Source organism: Saccopteryx bilineata, chromosome 2 (assembly GCF_036850765.1).
Source record: "Saccopteryx bilineata isolate mSacBil1 chromosome 2, mSacBil1_pri_phased_curated, whole genome shotgun sequence".
Lineage (NCBI taxonomy): Eukaryota > Metazoa > Chordata > Mammalia > Chiroptera > Emballonuridae > Saccopteryx > Saccopteryx bilineata.
Window position 1 is genome coordinate 331,326,883 of NC_089491.1, and position 16,678 is coordinate 331,343,560.

The window sequence follows — 16,678 nt, forward strand, 5'->3', positions numbered from 1 at the left end:
GGCCATCTTTTGCTCCAATGGAGCCTCGACTGTGGAAGGGGAAGAGAGAGACAGAGAGGAAGGAGAGGGGGAGGGATGGAGAAGCAGATGGGTGCCTCTCCTGTGTGCCCTGGCCGGGAATCGAACCTGGGACTTCCGCATGCCAGGCGGACGCTCTACCACTGAGCCAACCGGCCAGGGCCAATAATAGTTTTTTTATTTTTCAATTTTATGTCTTCTCTTTTTTATTACCCACAGACCAATCTATATATTTTCGTGGCAAACATATAGGGTAATTTATAGTTTGCAAAATACTTTCATGTATGTCACTGTTACTTCATGGTCATAATGGTGATTTATCAGAAGTCTGGCAGTAGAAGGTGTGGGAATGCAGCAACACAGATATTGCTCATTAATCAGCCCTGGCCGTATAGAGAATAGACTATACCCATTTCAAGAGGAAGTGCTTTAAATCTGAGGAGGCATGGTACTAGTTACAGATCCTTAAATGGCAAAGGCTTTTCCAACATTCAATTACACTGCTAAAGACATAAGACACAGGTTTAGAAGACATATATTGCACTTAAATTATTCAACTTATTGAAACTTTTCGATAGTTTGTGATTTTTAGAAGACTTTTGACTCCATTAAAACTACTGGTATATGGCCTAACCAGGCAGTGGTGCAGTGGATAGAGCGTTGGACTGGGATGCAGAGGACCCAGGTTCGTAGACCCCAAGTCGCCAGCTTGAGCGTGGGCTCATCTGGTTTGAGCAAAGCTCACCAGCTTGGATCCGAAGTTTCTGGCTTGAGCAAGGGGTTACTTGGTCTGCTGTAGCCCCATGGTCAAGGCACATATGAGAAAGCAATCAATGAACAACTAAGGTGTTGCAGTGAAAAACTGGTGATTGATGCTTCTCATCTCTCTCCATTCCTGTCTGTCTGTCCCTATCCCTCTCTCTGACTCTCTCTCTGTCTCTGTAACAAACAAACAGACAATAAAAAACAACTAAAAAAACTACTGGTATATGTAGTAAAGATAACAGAGCCACAGGTCCATATTACTAGTCCTGCAAGTGAACAAAGGTTAACAATTGTTATCTGGAGTGGGATTGTGCCAGGATGTGTTAAGATTTTATGCATTGTCTTTCCTGAATGTGCAAGCTATAATTACTTTATCACAATTTATTTAAATCCAACCACATCTGTAAAAGATGAATACACTAAAGTCTCCAAAGTATAATTTGACCTTTTTTTGAGGCAATGAATTGACTTGATCTTGATTCATCTTTATAACTCTCTTTATATTCCAAAAGTGAGCATCTTACTCCTTCCAAATATTATAGGCTTACTTTTATACATGTCCCACGATTGTAATCTTTCAATCCTATTTCAAAGGAAACAGGAAAATGCACATATGCTATAAAAATTCCACTGCATTATCAGCATAAACTAATAAAAGGGAAGCAAAATGTATGAGACTTAGTTCTATAATATGAGTTTAAGTCTTTAGCAATATTCTAAATTTTCCTCTTTGGGGAACCTATTTATTTTGTAAAAGAGTGGAAAATGTTGATGAATTTTTATTCTCACCACCATCCAGGGATGATTCTGGTATCGCTGGTATTTATTTCATTGTATCTTTGGTCATTTCTATTTGCAACCATATTATATAACTTTTTCTGGATTGCAGCTGGAAAACAAGTACAGACTGTGGTGGATCACACTGAGAAGGGTATCATTGACTAACAGCAGTCTCCTGGCATCCTACAATAGGTTTCAACTTCCTCCACTGGTGTTTTCAAGGCAGAAAAACACAGATAAAATTCTGCCCTCAAATCACAAGCCTTCTACTTTAATGACTTTGAGAGTAACTATACTACATCTTTTGCTAAGAGCCCAAATAGATCTATTATTAGTAAATTGCTTACCTATAATCAGAGATGATTATTACAATTTTCTTTAAACCAAAACCCATTCTTATCATGCCTTCTCTTGCAGTTTCTTACAGTTTCATGTTTGCAGAAAGATAAATATGTAGGGAGTGTTAGTAGATTTTTTAAAAAGCTTCTTTCTCTACATATGATTAAATTTTATATTAGAAAGCTGAAGGTAATCTTCCTAGAGGATCTGGCCAATAATTCCAAGAAGTCTGATAGTGATTAAAGCCTATTACTTTAATCAGTCAATACTTATCTTCTAAGGATATTTCTGCATATGGGGCATTTAGAGTAGACAATGTTCATCTGGAAATGTTGGTGTAAGAGGAGGTTTATAAATCTAATGAAGACTATAAGTTGTTTTAATAATTAAAGTCAGATGAAATCATGTCTTAATCTTCCCTGTATTTTATGTCAAAAGTACAGAGAATAGAGGGTACAGTCTGCTGGAGGAATCTGAGAGGAAGACAGTATTTTTGCCCAGGGTTTTAGTCTTAGTTGTTAAATACCTATGTTGTATTCCCAAAAGACAAAAAATCCCTCTAATGCAAATATCTTAGCTTTTATTTCTTTTTGATCCATCTATAGAACTAGTAATATGCTGTTGGTTATTTTTGTTTGTCTGTCTCTCTTAGCTATACTCAGATTTTTTGTATTGTTCAGTTACACTTTCCTGCATTAGCTTGGTACCAGTGTCTGGTTATCATGTTCTTCTTCAAGGGTGGACTTTAGAGAAGACTGAGGGAGGTGAGAAAGGGAAAAGTGGAGTGGTAGTCATAGATAGGATTCTATTTTCAGGGTCGTGAGGCATGCAGACAAGGGCTCTAATTATCTTAATACACTGCTCACAGAAATTGGGGGATATTTCAAAATGAATATGAAGTGATAAAAAAAAGCATTTGATTTTTTTTATTAAACAAGAAAATCAGAAAAGCAAATGACAAGTCAAAGAAAGTTGTTTGATTATGCAAATGAGATGCAAAACCAACTTTTATTTCATTGGTGAAAATGCACAACACAAAAGGCTGAAAGTACTGGAGGAGCAGCATGTTCCCTGATCCATTAATTTTTGTGAGCAGTGTGTATTCAGGAAGGTAAATCAAAGAAAACCAAAGAAGAGGACCACTGATGTAAACTGCACCAACCATGTTAGTTAACCAATTTTCTCATTTCCCTAAATATCCAAATAACATTAATTTATATAAATGTTTCAGATTATTTTCCATAAATGTTAGGTAACTGTTAATTCTATAAAGAGCATCCAATAGCAAACTAACGAAGATTAAGGAATTATTCCTAATCATTAAAAATTAATTTTTATATTTGGAAGAGTGTTCCAAGCTTCAAGCTCCGTAATGCCTCAAAAGAGAGCTGAGTGTCACACCTTGTGAAAAAGATTGTATATATGTTTATACTCTGGGGAAGAGCCATGCACCTTGAAATCATTTGGTTCTAACCAAATGGTTCTAACAGCCATGATGGTCTCATGGTGCGCAAGTACCATCATGTCCCTGGAACCGTGCAGCAAAGTCCCCAAGACTAGTAGAAGAATGTTCAACGTACATCTATTAGGAAGTGCTCCCGCTCTTGACCATCGGAAAGTCTACAGATGACTTACTGTTGGTTTCAAGACTCTCACAGAGTTCACTTTTCACCTCGCCATTTGGTCTGTCATTTCCTTTTTGGATCAGTTTGCTTTGCATGGTGGCAGCTGTCACCACAGCCTTGAAGCTCCTTTTGCGTTTTTGCACGTTCTGCTCTGGATGAAAAATTATAATATAAACCTTGGGCATATAGAGCATGCCCAGAGACACCGAAGCACTTAAACTCATGGAGACAGTAAGTGTTGTTGTTTGGATGTACATCTGAAGGGAGAAAAAAGAAATTAATGTTGGTAAACCCGATCTAAGATACAGCAAATAACATTATCGTTTTCTGAGATTATCCCAGCTCCTCTGCTAAAGTTGCATGAGAAAGTACTTATTGAAATTGTCCTTAATGATAGCAAAGCATTTCTTTATTCCACAGCAAACATGGGCAAGGCTGTATTGTTTATGAAGCCCAATTCTTTAAAATAAAAAGACAACATGTCTATAATCTTCATGAAAACTCTAATAATGATTCTGAAAATGTAAAGTTGTCATATTTTATCTGGCAATTCTAGGACCAAAGCTAACTCTGCCCTTTTTAGTAAAGGATATAAAAACAATCCCTTTCAAGGGTTAATACCTGAATCAGCCTCAGGGTTGCCTTTTCCTAGGGAAGACAAAACAGTTTCTCTTATCAAATAGCACACCATGAGACCAGTAAGGAAATGACAGTCCTTGTCTGTGAAATCATACCATGTAGGTCATTGACTTAATGATTCAGTTCATCTACCACTAAGACTGTCTTTTTGCATAAGTCTTCGTCATGGGTATGGGAACACCTTGAACAAGATGATAGAAAATCTGGTCTGTTTTAAAATGTTCTTCCTCCAGCAAGTCCTCCATGATAACTCTTATCTTAATTATACTATTTTTTTTATTTCAGTCTTTAGCTCTAGTGCATTGAAAAATGAAAACAATGGAGGCACTTATTAATGTGTTAATTGTGATTGTAATCATTTATATAAACTTTGTAGTAAATTATATGAAATGTACAACCAGAGTATAAACTTTGTTAAGAGCCTATACACTACATTTTTTTATATATATACCTCTAGGAAGCTACATAAGATTCCAGGTGCTATGATGACTCATTATTTTTTGGTATAGAAATACCTTCAAGAATATATGATTTATACAAGATTTAATTTACCCAAATTTACAAGGTATGTTTTCCAGAACATTCTACTCTGTCACATGAGCATCAGTAATGGCTATGACACATGGGTGATGATATTTTAAGTATCATGTGTTGGTTAATCTCGTCTGACTTCCTACCTATACTCCAGCTAGTGCAGGGGTCCCCAAACTACGGCCCGTGGGCCACATGTGGCCCCCTGAGGCCATTTATCCAGCCCCCGCTGCACTTCTGGAAGGGGCACCTCTATCATTGGTGGTCAGTGATAGGAGCACAGGATGTGGAGGGGTGCATCCTGTGCTCCTGGAGTACTGTATGTGGTGGCGCCACAAAGCACGGTGTCACTCATGTACAGTCCTATTTCCGGTGACACAGGACGCACACGTCATGGCTCCAGAAGTGCGTCATATCACTTGTTACGGCTAGCAGTGACAAATATGGAACCGGACATTGACCATCTCATTAGCCAAAAGCAGGCCCATAGTTCCCATTGAAATACTGGTCAGTTTGTTGATTTAAATTTATTGTTCTTTATTTTAAATATTGTATTTGTTCTCGGTTTGTTTTTTTTGTTTGTTTTTTTGTTTTTTTTACTTTAAAATAAGATATGTGCAGTGTGCGTAGGGATTTGTTCATAGTTTTTTTTTTTATAGTCCGGCCCTCCAACGGTCTGAGGGACAGTGAACTGGCCCCCTGTGTAAAAAGTTTGGGGACCCCTGAGCTAGTGTTTCTATGCAGAAAATGAACTGCAGCCCTGGTTGGTAGCTCAGTTGTTTAAAGTGTTGTCCTGATAACACCAAAGTTACAGGTTTTATCCCTGGTCAGGGCATAGACAAGAATCAACCGATGAATGCATGAGGAAAAGGAACAATAAGTTGATCTCGATCTCTCTCTCTCACTCTCTAAAACTTAATCAATAAATTAAAAAATGTATAAGAAAAAGAAATTGGGCTGCAGAGAAAGGGCATAGAAATTAGGAAAGGATAAAGCCAAATGCAAACCACACTGGTAAATATTCCAAAGCCACATCAGTTTTGTTTCAGTAAGACCCTGCAAGTCAATTTAGCTAAAAACAAAAACAAAAAACAAAACACAGACACACACACACACACACACACACACACATGCAAAAGCCATGAAATGACAGGAACACTCACACTGATTAGCTGCTATTTTTATATGCCTTAATCTGTTGGTCTTGCTAACATGTGCAGTACTAGTTCAAGTAATGCATACATACCTATATTAAAAATCATGTTAATTTCCTCTGCTACCATAAATATAAATGATACTTTTCTTCCATTATTCAATATACAGTAATATATAGTAAACTTAATCTTGCTGAATATTAGGCATGAAGAAAATTCTCAAATAATAGTTTCCACATTAAATATATTACTGCAGTATATCTCTTAGGCAAACCAACTCCATGAAGATAAAATAAACATAGACATTAGGATTAAACACTACTGTGCTTTAGTGTTGCAAGATCCCCATTAGATACTTTGCTGTCAAGACACCTAAATGCTCTACTTGTGTGCTTTTTAAAACAGCTTCTGGGCCCTGGCTGGTTGGCTCAATGGTAGAGCATTGCCACAGCGTGTGGATGTCCTGGATTCAATTCCTAATCAGGGCAACAGGAGAGGTGACCATTTGCTTCTCCATCCCTCTCCCTTCTTTCCCTTTCTCTTTCTTTCTTTTTCTCTTTCTTACTTTCTTCCCCTCCTATAGCCATGGCTTGTTGGCTTGAGTGAGTTGGCCTTGGCCTCTGAGGATGGCTCCATGGCCTCTGCCTTAGGTGCTAAAAAATGGTTCCAGTAGCAACAGAGCAACAGCCCCAGATGGGCAGAGCATCGCTCCCTACTGGGCTTGCCAGGTGGATCTCAGTCTAGGTGCATGCAGGAGTCTGTCTCTGCCTCTCCTCCTCTCACTAAAATAATAATAAAAAAATTTTTTTAAACAGCTTCTGAAAAATTGAATGTGAATTCAATTCAAGAAAAGCATCCATACAAAGGTAATACCCTAAAATCCAAAATTTCACCGTGGCCTAGCATTTGTTAGAGGGCCTTGTACTGTTAAGTAGACTGAACTTTTGAATTTCACCTTTGAATACTTAATGAAATAAAAAAGGCATATACATACCATAACACCAGTGAAAGCAACAGTGACAAAACAAGCAAAGAAATAAAAATGCTACCTGCTCTCATTCTAGAAAAATTAATCTTTAGTAATCATGGCTTAAAAGATTCTGACAATCTCCCATATTTAAGAAGAAATGGAGAGATTATATTGAAAGATGGAAACTGAGCACTTAATTGCAACAAACTCATAGATTTTTGTGTATGTATAGAAAATAATAGTTATTTGAGCCATGTAAGAAAGGGACAACACCACTTATAGTTTGTGGGGTTGTTTTTTAAGGTAAGGAAGTTTACAGAGAAACTCTGGAGTTGCTTTGTGGATGGTAAAAGCCCCAGGTTGACCCATCAGATGAAAATCCAAACTCTAATAAAACTCCCTGGCAACAGGACAGCTGTGTGATTCTATTTTCCTCTCTGACCTTTAATTTCTTCCCTATGAAAGGGGGAAAGTAATGCTTCTCTCATAGAAGGGTTAGAGGGTGGAATGACAATCTCTATAAAATGTCTCAAAGGCACCAAATAGTGGTAACACAACAAAAGTTATTTTCCCTACAACTTTGACTCAAAAAGGATGCTAACAAAGCATCCTTCCGGGTGTCTAGGATCCAAGAGAGGCTTATGAGCTTTTATCCAAAGCAGATGTTTGTTTACTGCAGTGGTAGTCAATCTGGTCCCTACCGCCCACTAGTGGACGTCCCAGCTTTCATGGTGGGCGGTAGCGGAGCAACCAAAGTATAAATAAAAAGATAGATTTACCTATAGTAAGTTGTTTTATAAAAATTTATTCTGCCAAACTTAGCAAAAACCTGACATAAAGTACTTGGTAAGTAATTATTATTATATGCTTTAACTTGCTGTAACTCTGCTTTATAAATTTTATAAAGTAAAGTTACTTCCCTACTTTATAAATCACCATTACTGTGGAACCAGTGGGCAGTTAGAAAATTTTACTATTAACAGAGATACAAAAGTGGGCAGTAGGTATAAAAAGGTTGACTGCCCCTGGTTTACCGAATAGCTGACAGCCATGGTCTAACTGCATGACGTCAAAGAAAAGGCTTTTGGGACATTAATTCAGAGTAGGCAGAATAAAATTATACCCCAAAGTTAACTCTACTTGCTGATGTCAAGGCCATAGTCACTGTCTGTACTATAGTTTTAGAATACCACTCTGGCTCTTTGTATAAAATTATAACTCATCAGAATGTGGGAGAGAACTATATTAACTCCCTATACCCAACATATATCCATCGAAGAATGCTGACAATGGCATCAGACATGTTAATGTAACCTTCTTTCTTCCCATCTTTATTTTTCATGCCCCACGTTCTGCCCCGTCACTCTAAAATATTAATATCTGCAGGAAGGGGAGTATATTTTCTATTACATCCACTGATAGCTTGTCACTTCTTCTGCCTCCATGTTCCAGGGACATTTTGAATGTGAAGCAGTCAGGTGCACTGAGACGACTTAAACAATCTTGGGTTTAGTCAGGGAGGAGCCAGCACAATGGGGCGTACTAACATAACATCTTTTCTGAGACCTATTACAGCTCCCTCTCCATTCTCTGAATAGTCATCTTGTCTATTAAATGCAGATCATGGCCTTAATCATTAAAGACTCTAGGATGAATGAGGAAGGACTTTAGATTCCTAAAGGAGAAAGGTCAGAATTTTAGTTCAACCAGCTACCTGCATGCATTATTTCATAGACTCTTATATCCAACCTGTTAAGTTTTCAGTGCTTTAGAAACTAAGGTAACTGATGATTAGACCTAACACCCAAGGCAGGTTTGTCCCATGGGATAAGAAACAAATCCATTATTTATTCCTGAATATTTCTGCCGTGCCCTGGATGGATGGTTTAATCTCATTTTCTGCTACAGTCAGCCAGGTTCTATCTGGCTGCTTTGCACACAGTCTTTGACCAGTTAGAAAGCTATGTTCACACTTAAAGCTGTATTTCTCTGCTTGCGTTCTCTGTTCCCTCATCTGTGTGTCTGCCAAAGTGGCATCTTCATCCAGAAATAAATTTTCTTCTGCTTTTCAGCAGGGCTTCAGTCAATGGATGTTAAAATCTTAGTTGCTATAAGCGATTTTATAAGAATTTAAAGATAGAGAAGGTTACAGAGAAACTCTGGGGTTGCCTTATGGGTGGTAAAAACCCCAAATCAACCCACCATGCAGCAATTCAAACTCTAACAGAATTCCTGGAAATTGGGCACAGCAAACCTTAAAGGCAACAACCCAACTCTCTTGGCTAAGCCTGAGCCCTAATGAACCACCACCAAATCCATCTTACATAGTTTACCATTGTTTTTCCTCCTCAGTCAATTCTAAGGGATCTTCTTCATCTCCAACATCTTTACATTGAAGCACTCAGACATCACTCCTTAGATATCCATCCATCCATCTACGTATGTGTCTATGTATCCATCCACATTACTTTCTTGATCATCACATCTGGAATTACGGCCTTAAGTCAAGACTGGCTTCCTGGGTGTGCTACCTGCACGCCGGTCCCTTCACTCAGAAGGGTCTCCTACTTGGTTTAATAATCTACTGCAACCATTTTGAAGTTCTTAATGATTTGAGTAAATAGCCTTGCATTTGTTTTATTTCACTGGGCTCCCCAAATTGTGTAGAAAGCCACCTTAAAAGTCTTAAGACACCAAATCTTTTTCGCCTGCAAACTACTACCTTCTTTATTAAATCCAGCTAATAACACTGTTTTGTCTTTTTCCAAATAGCTCCAGATATATGGAAAAGATTTATATAGGCAGATGGGGATCCTCAAACCCCTCAGCAAGATCTTCTGAGCATGGCTTTTAAGATACCTAGAGGCAGAAAAAGCCCAATAGAGATCAGGGGAACTACCAGCTTTTAGGATACACCCTTAAAGGCTCCAACACCCCAACGGGGTCTCATAAGATGCCATCTGGGTCCTGCTTCAATAGTGGAAAGGAAGGTCATTGAGCTAAAGCCTGCCAGGCTTACATGCCTCTGCTGTGAGGAAACAGGGACACTGAAAGGTAGGCTTCCCCCTTGCTCCTCTAAGGGAGGGTTCAGTCTCTTCCAGCCCTGCTCCAGCCACCTATGACCTAATCTTGCCCAGAAAGCTGGTGTTTGCCACTGAAGGCTGAAGGTGCCCAGGGCCATCGGCCCCATCTACAACACTGTGGACGAGCCTAGGGTCTTTCTTCCAAGAAGCAGGTAAACTGATCTCATTTGCACAAGGGCCACTTAACTATGTTTTGCCTGAATAGTCAGGTTTTTTATTCTTCCCTCAAAGATCTCTGTTGTGGGTGTTGATAGTCCTATTTTCTGCTGCTTTGCTTAATATATAGTGTTTCCTTTATCCCTCCTACCTCAGTGCCCCACTCATATTTCAGGCTGGGACCTACTCCTAATTTAGAGCCAACTCTCTTTCCCCCTTTTGCCAACTTCTATTATGAATCTACATTTGCCACCCAGCTTAGTGTATCCCAAGGTTCTCTTTACCATGCCACAGTCGCAGAGCTCCAGGGAAAAGCAACCTGGTCTCATCTCTCCAGGCAGAGGAGAACAGAAGCTCCATATCCACGCATGCTGCAAATGGCTTTTCCAGTCTACCTGAATCATTACCAGCTAGAAGCAGCGGTCATTGGGACTTGGACATGAGCTGCAAAGTATAGAATGGTGACAACACCAGTGCCATGCGGACTTTTCCTGGATGTGGACTTTTCCTGGTCTCCTGCTCCCTGTGAAAGCTCCTAACAGACTGAACTGTGGTTGGGTTGCATTTTTCAGGGATTTGGCATGGTGATGGGGCCAACTTGGACTTGGTGAACATGTTAAGGACACTACTCTTTTATGGATTCTTGCTGTATTGGCCAAGAGTTTGCTTAAAGGCTTTTAGTCACTGTAAAAAAAATAGAAGACTGGATAAAGAAGATGGGGCACATATACACCATGGTATACTATTTAGCTAAAAGAAATGATGACATCGGATCACTTACAGCAGAATGGTGGAATCTTGATAACATTATGTGGAGTGAAATAAGTGAATCAGAAAAAAACAAGAACTGCAGGATTCCATACATTGGTGGGACATAAAAACAAGACTAAGAGACATGGACAGGAGTGTGGTGGTTACCGGGGGGGTGGGGGGAGGGAAGGAGGGAGAGGGAGAGGGGGAGGGGTACAAAGAAAACTGGATAGAGGGTGATAAAGATCGATCTCTCTTTGGGTGATGGGTATGCAACAGAACTAAATGACAAGATAACCTGGAAATGTTTTCTTTGAATATATGTACCCTGATTTATTGATGTCACCCCAATAAAAAAATAAAAATAAAAATAAAAATTTATTTATAAAAAAAAAAGTCATTTGCATGGTGGAAAATTCTAGAATTCCTTCAGGAAATTCAACTCCCTTTTTGGTCGCTCCCCTCGGGTGTCTGGCATCCACCTAAAACTGACAAGCGTCTGAGTCCTATCTTCATTCCTAACCCTGCTCTTTCCTGGTTTTCCTTGTTTTTATTAATTCCATCTTCCCGGTTGTTTAGACAAAAGCCTTGAAATACCTCTGTTACCCTCTGACTCTGTCTATGAAAAATTCTGTTGCTTCTACCTTCAAAATTTCAGACGGGTCATTTTCCATTACCGCCCTGGTACTCTGTTAGTCCTGATGATATCCTCTCCCATTTGGATTATCCCTGTAACTGTCCTACTGATTTTCTTCTTCTGCCCTTGTTCTCTTCCATCTGATCACCTGATTGATCTTAACATATCAGCCAGAATAATCCTGTGATTTATAAACCGGGTTAAGTCACCCTTACCCTCAAAGCTCTACCTGACTCCCTACAATGGTGTCCTTATCATGGCCCATCACGTCATCTGAACAACTCTAGTTTTATTCTTCCCCTCATTCATTCTCTTCCCACCACACTGACCTCCTGAAAAAATAGCAAGCATGCTTTTTCTTTGTGGATTTATATTAAAGACTACCTCCTTTACTTCCTTCAGATCTTTCCTGAATGGTTCTTTCTCAGTGAGGCCTTTTTTAAACACAGCATGAAAATACTGTAACCCCCATTCCTCCAGCAGCATTCCCCTGTGGCATCTAACATTTACTACCAAGAAAGTCAGTATAGTTTACTAATTTAATTTATGTATTGGCGTTTCCCTTAACTGGAATAAGAACTCCATGAGTATAGAGATTTCTGCCTGTTTTGTTCACTGCTATAAACGTCCCACCTAGAACACTGCCTGTGTGATATACATTTTCTATATCCTTTGACGTGGTGTAGGTACTTAGTCTTGAATTTGGTACTTAAAGAAAATAACCCATGTAGTTTCAAGAGGAAAACAATAAATCAGATTCCAAAGCTAGAAAATAAAAAATATGAGAGGCCCATTAACCCTCAAATCAACATCTTGGCTGGGACAGAAATATGATGCTCTTTTTAACTGTAAATATGACAACAATGGGTCATTTTGTTTTGAGTTTAGCAAAAGACAATATAAATTAAAAGTTAATGGTCTGCACTTTGGGAATATAAGAGCTGTGGGCTCAGCCCTGATCCCTCCCTGACGTAAAAGCTGTGTAACTGAGGGTAATAATGCACTCACACTATTTATAAGCTTCCATAGACTTAACTCAAGGATTTAAGGGGATAATACATGTAATATATTGGCACAGTGCCTGACATATAGTGATCAATAAACAATATCTATTGTCATTAATTAACCTTGAATATGTTTCTCTATTCATCTTCCTCCAACGCTCACACAATAAATACTTACCAATACTGCTCTCTCAAAATAAGCCTTAAGTATTTCAGCCTTTATAGGAGTGTGCACACATGCAATATTAAATAAAATGTAGCCTTTAATTTTCAATTATTCTCCATAAGTATTATTTATAGACACATAATAAAAATAGACCCTGGGCCCTGGCCAGTTGGCTCAGTGGTAGAGCATCGGCCTGGCGTGTAGAAGTCCCGGGTTCAATTCCCAGCCAGGGCACACAGGAGAAGCGCCTATCTGCTTCTCCACCCCTCCCCCTCTCCTTCCTCTCTGTCTCTCTCTTCCCCTCCCACAGCCGAGGCTCCATTGGAGCAGAGATGGCCCGGGCGCTGGGGATGGCTCCTTGGCCTCTGCCCCAGGCGCTAGAATGGCTCTGGTCACTGCAGAGCGACGCCCTGGAGGGGCAGAGCATCGCCCCCTGGTGGGCAGAGCATCGCCCCTGGTGGGTGTGCCGGGTGGATCCCGGTCGGGCGCATGCGGGAGTCTGTCTGACTGTCTCTCCCCGTTTCCAGCTTCAGAGAATAAAATAGAAAAAAAAAAAATAGACCCTGGCCAGGTGGTTCAGTAGATAAAGTGTCAACTTGGTGCACCAGAGCTCACAGGGTCTACTCCTGGTCAGAACACATATGAGAAGCAATCAATGAGCATACAACTAAATGGAACTAAGTGAAACAAGTTGATGCTTCTCTCTCTCTGCCCCCTATCTCTCTCTCTCTCTCCCTTTTTCCCTTCCCCTCTTTCTCTTTCTCAAATCAAAGGAAATAATTAAAAAATAATAAAAATAATTTATCAAACAATATTGCTACATTTTCTACTAACATATGCAAATGAATACCAGGCATCTACTTGCTAACTGTTTATCAGTTTCCCTTTTATAGGTAGTTTTCTCAGGGTTTTCCTCTATGGATTCCTGCTTCAGTGCTGCCTTTCACACTCTGTCATTCTGCAACATCATGATCAGAGTAAGAGTAATGGAGTAATCACAAGAAGAGTAATGGAGATAACTTTAGTTATGATGATTTAAATAGTATCTATTTGAACAGAGATAAAATATAACAAATGGAATATTTACATTAAGAGAACAAATAACAGAAGTTTAAAATTTTTTAGAAAGGAGGAAGAAACAATTACTGTAAGAACAAACTTTATGAACTATATTATCATATATATATCTATAATATATGTGTGTGTGTATATATAATAGTATATATATACCTATAGTAGTATACACACATACTGTACACATATATATTCAGCAGTCAGGGGAAAAGAAAATATTTTGAATTCAACAGGTATCATTATTATCTGCAGAGAGAAATTTTGCTGGAAGTTAAATTTTAGGAGAAATTTATAAGTTAGGTTCTATTGTTGAAGGAAATTTGGTAACATTATGGAAATGTTTTCAACTATAATTTTGTAAGAGGCACTAAGTCATTGCTCAGCTAGACTCTTCCTATACAACCCTTCCTAAATCCAAAAGAATCAGATCAGTACCACAATGCGGGAACATTGGTGAAGCATAACATGTTATTAAAATACTAATTTTTCCTGGTACTATGATTTACTGCAAACAGAACCAGGAGGAATAGTGTTATAAGTTAAATTATATGCTACCCCCCATTCATATGTCAAAGTGCTGACCCTTACTACCTCAGAATGTGATTATAATTAAGTTAAAATGAGGTCTTTAGGGTGGTTCCAAACCCAATCTGACTGGTGTCCTTATATGAAGAGGAGATGATAAGGACTGACTATCACACCAGGGGGGTGCGTGCACAGAGGAATGACTATGTAAGGACCAGAGAAAAAGTGGCCATCTGAAAACCAATGAGCAAGGCCTCAGAAAAAACCAGTACTGTTGACAGCATCATCTTTAATTCACGCCTCCAGAACCAGGAGAAAATCAGTTTACATTGTTTAAGCCGGGCAGCCAACGGAACTTGGTTTTGGCAGCCCTAGCAGGCTAACAGAGTTAGTGTCTCTTCAGAGAGTTTTAAAAGCCCTGTGCTTGCAACTGGTTTGTATTTAAACATGCCAATTGTATCTCAGAGTTTTCTGATGTTGATTAAAGAGGTAAATTTAGGTATTGTATTTACAACCATCATGTTTGTCAGTTATTAAGGATGAGATTTAAGCATTGTGCCAAATATTTTATGCACATTATTCCCTTACAATAATCCTACCTATTAGAAATAGATTTATTTTGGCCTGACCAGGTGGTGATGCAGTGGATAAAGGGTCAGACTGGGACACGGAGGACCAGGGTTCAAAACCCCGAGGTCACCAGCTTAAGTACAGGCTCATCTGGTTTGAGCAAGCCTCACCAACTTAAGCCTAAGGTTGCTGGCTTGAGCAAAAGGTCACTCAGTCTGCTGTAGCCCCCCGGTCAAGGTGCATATGAGAAAGCAGTCAATGAACAACTAAGGTGCCACAATGAAGAAGTGATGCTTCTCATCTCTCACTTCCTGTCTGTTTGTCTCTGTCTATCCCTCTCTCTGTCTCTGTCACACAGACAAAAAAAAAATAAACCTATTTTGGAAAATTTAAATAACATATTCAAAATCACACAACTCATGAAAATAAAGGCAAGATTTAAACTGAGGTCTGTCTGACTTGGAAGTCCATATCCTTACCACACACCATATGGCTCCCCAGATACATGGAGGGGTGAAAGCACAGGAATAGTCTGACTTGAATCCTCACCAAATCAGAAAATTATCTCTTTTCCAATAGAGTTTGGCTACATTCCTTAAAAATCTGACACTCAGTCTGAGCACCCAAATTAACATTTAATTGAGAATTCAGAGGATTTTCTTCCAAACTGCTGTTATCAATCATCTACCTTTCTCATAAAAACATCATTGTGAATCTTCCAGAAGCTCCTGCATCCTTCTTAGAACTGCATCTTGTTGAGCTGGACAGAATTATCTGGCTGGAAATACGGAACTAAAGAGCTGAATAAAGTAAGAGTATCTCTTTAAGTGAGGATACTCAGCAATGAGTTTGCACTGGCCAGAGCAGAGAAGTACGTGATACAACCAAAAGAAACAGGGATTCCCTTGATGCTGAAGACAAACTGTCAGCACACAGACAGCAGAGATAGGCTACTGACAACACAGTAGTAGCCAGGCAAACTGAGAGTCACAAGTACTGAAGGCTGGAAAGTGTAATTATAGGTGCACTGATGGGTCTCCATTCACCCCTTATCCATGGACTGCATCTGGGGAGCCTGAATATAAAACTAACCCCTTTACAGAGATTATCCCCAAAATAAAGTGAATTGGTGGAGGTATAATGTAGCTGTCTGAAAGGGTGACAACTCCATTTCCAAGTCAGCCTCAATGATGATACCCTCTCTGTGTCACAGGCCCTGATCGATGCATCCTCCATAACTCAGGGACCATGACTTCCTTGCCTCAGTTATATTTTTACCTACTTTTGTGACATACATGCCTTGATCCTGGAAATTCTAGACTCAGCACATCACCATTTCTGAGACAATCTATAGAAGGATATCTTTAGATGGAAGTAATATTATCAGAAAAAAATATATATATAAGGGAAGATATCTAGATTTCTATGAAGAAAAAATCATAGACCTAAGCATTGATTTAGACTTTGAATAACTTTCCTCTATCATGTCTGATATACACACATGAATCTGTTTGAGTCTAAGCTATGACTGAAGCATTCAGAAGAATTAACACTTTACCCATACATATGCTGATCTCCCTAAGTTATCATGTCTACCCATGATGAAGTCATGCTGCTAATGGCAGACCAGTGTGCCCTGATCCCACAAGTTGGCACTAAGTACCTCATGTGGAGGTTTGGTTCTTTGTGGTACTAACAGTTCTCAGGAAAAGACAGAATCATCTCAGATGGGTCCAAGACATTGAATCACAGCCTGAAGAACTTGTGGGTGTCAAATAACAGCCAGTGAAAGGTGGAGAGTGCTTTCAACTGGCTCACATTTCTAGATCTCACTAAACATCTTCCCACACTGTATTCCACAAGCTCTGTGATATGAAAGAGAGCCTGGTGGT

The 16,678-nt window shown here is 39.2% G+C and overlaps 1 protein-coding gene across 1 annotated transcript in view; it reads right to left on the minus strand.

Annotated features, from left to right (window-relative positions):
* Nucleotides 1-16,678, minus strand: part of GRM8 (glutamate metabotropic receptor 8) — an 846,090-nt gene that overhangs the window by 13,338 nt on the left and 816,074 nt on the right. Inside the window, exon 10 of the mRNA XM_066262217.1 lies at nucleotides 3,483-3,784. Within this exon, the coding sequence (XP_066118314.1) occupies nucleotides 3,488-3,784 (297 nt within the window). The 3' untranslated portion in view covers nucleotides 3,483-3,487. The remainder of the gene's footprint in view (nucleotides 1-3,482; nucleotides 3,785-16,678) is intronic.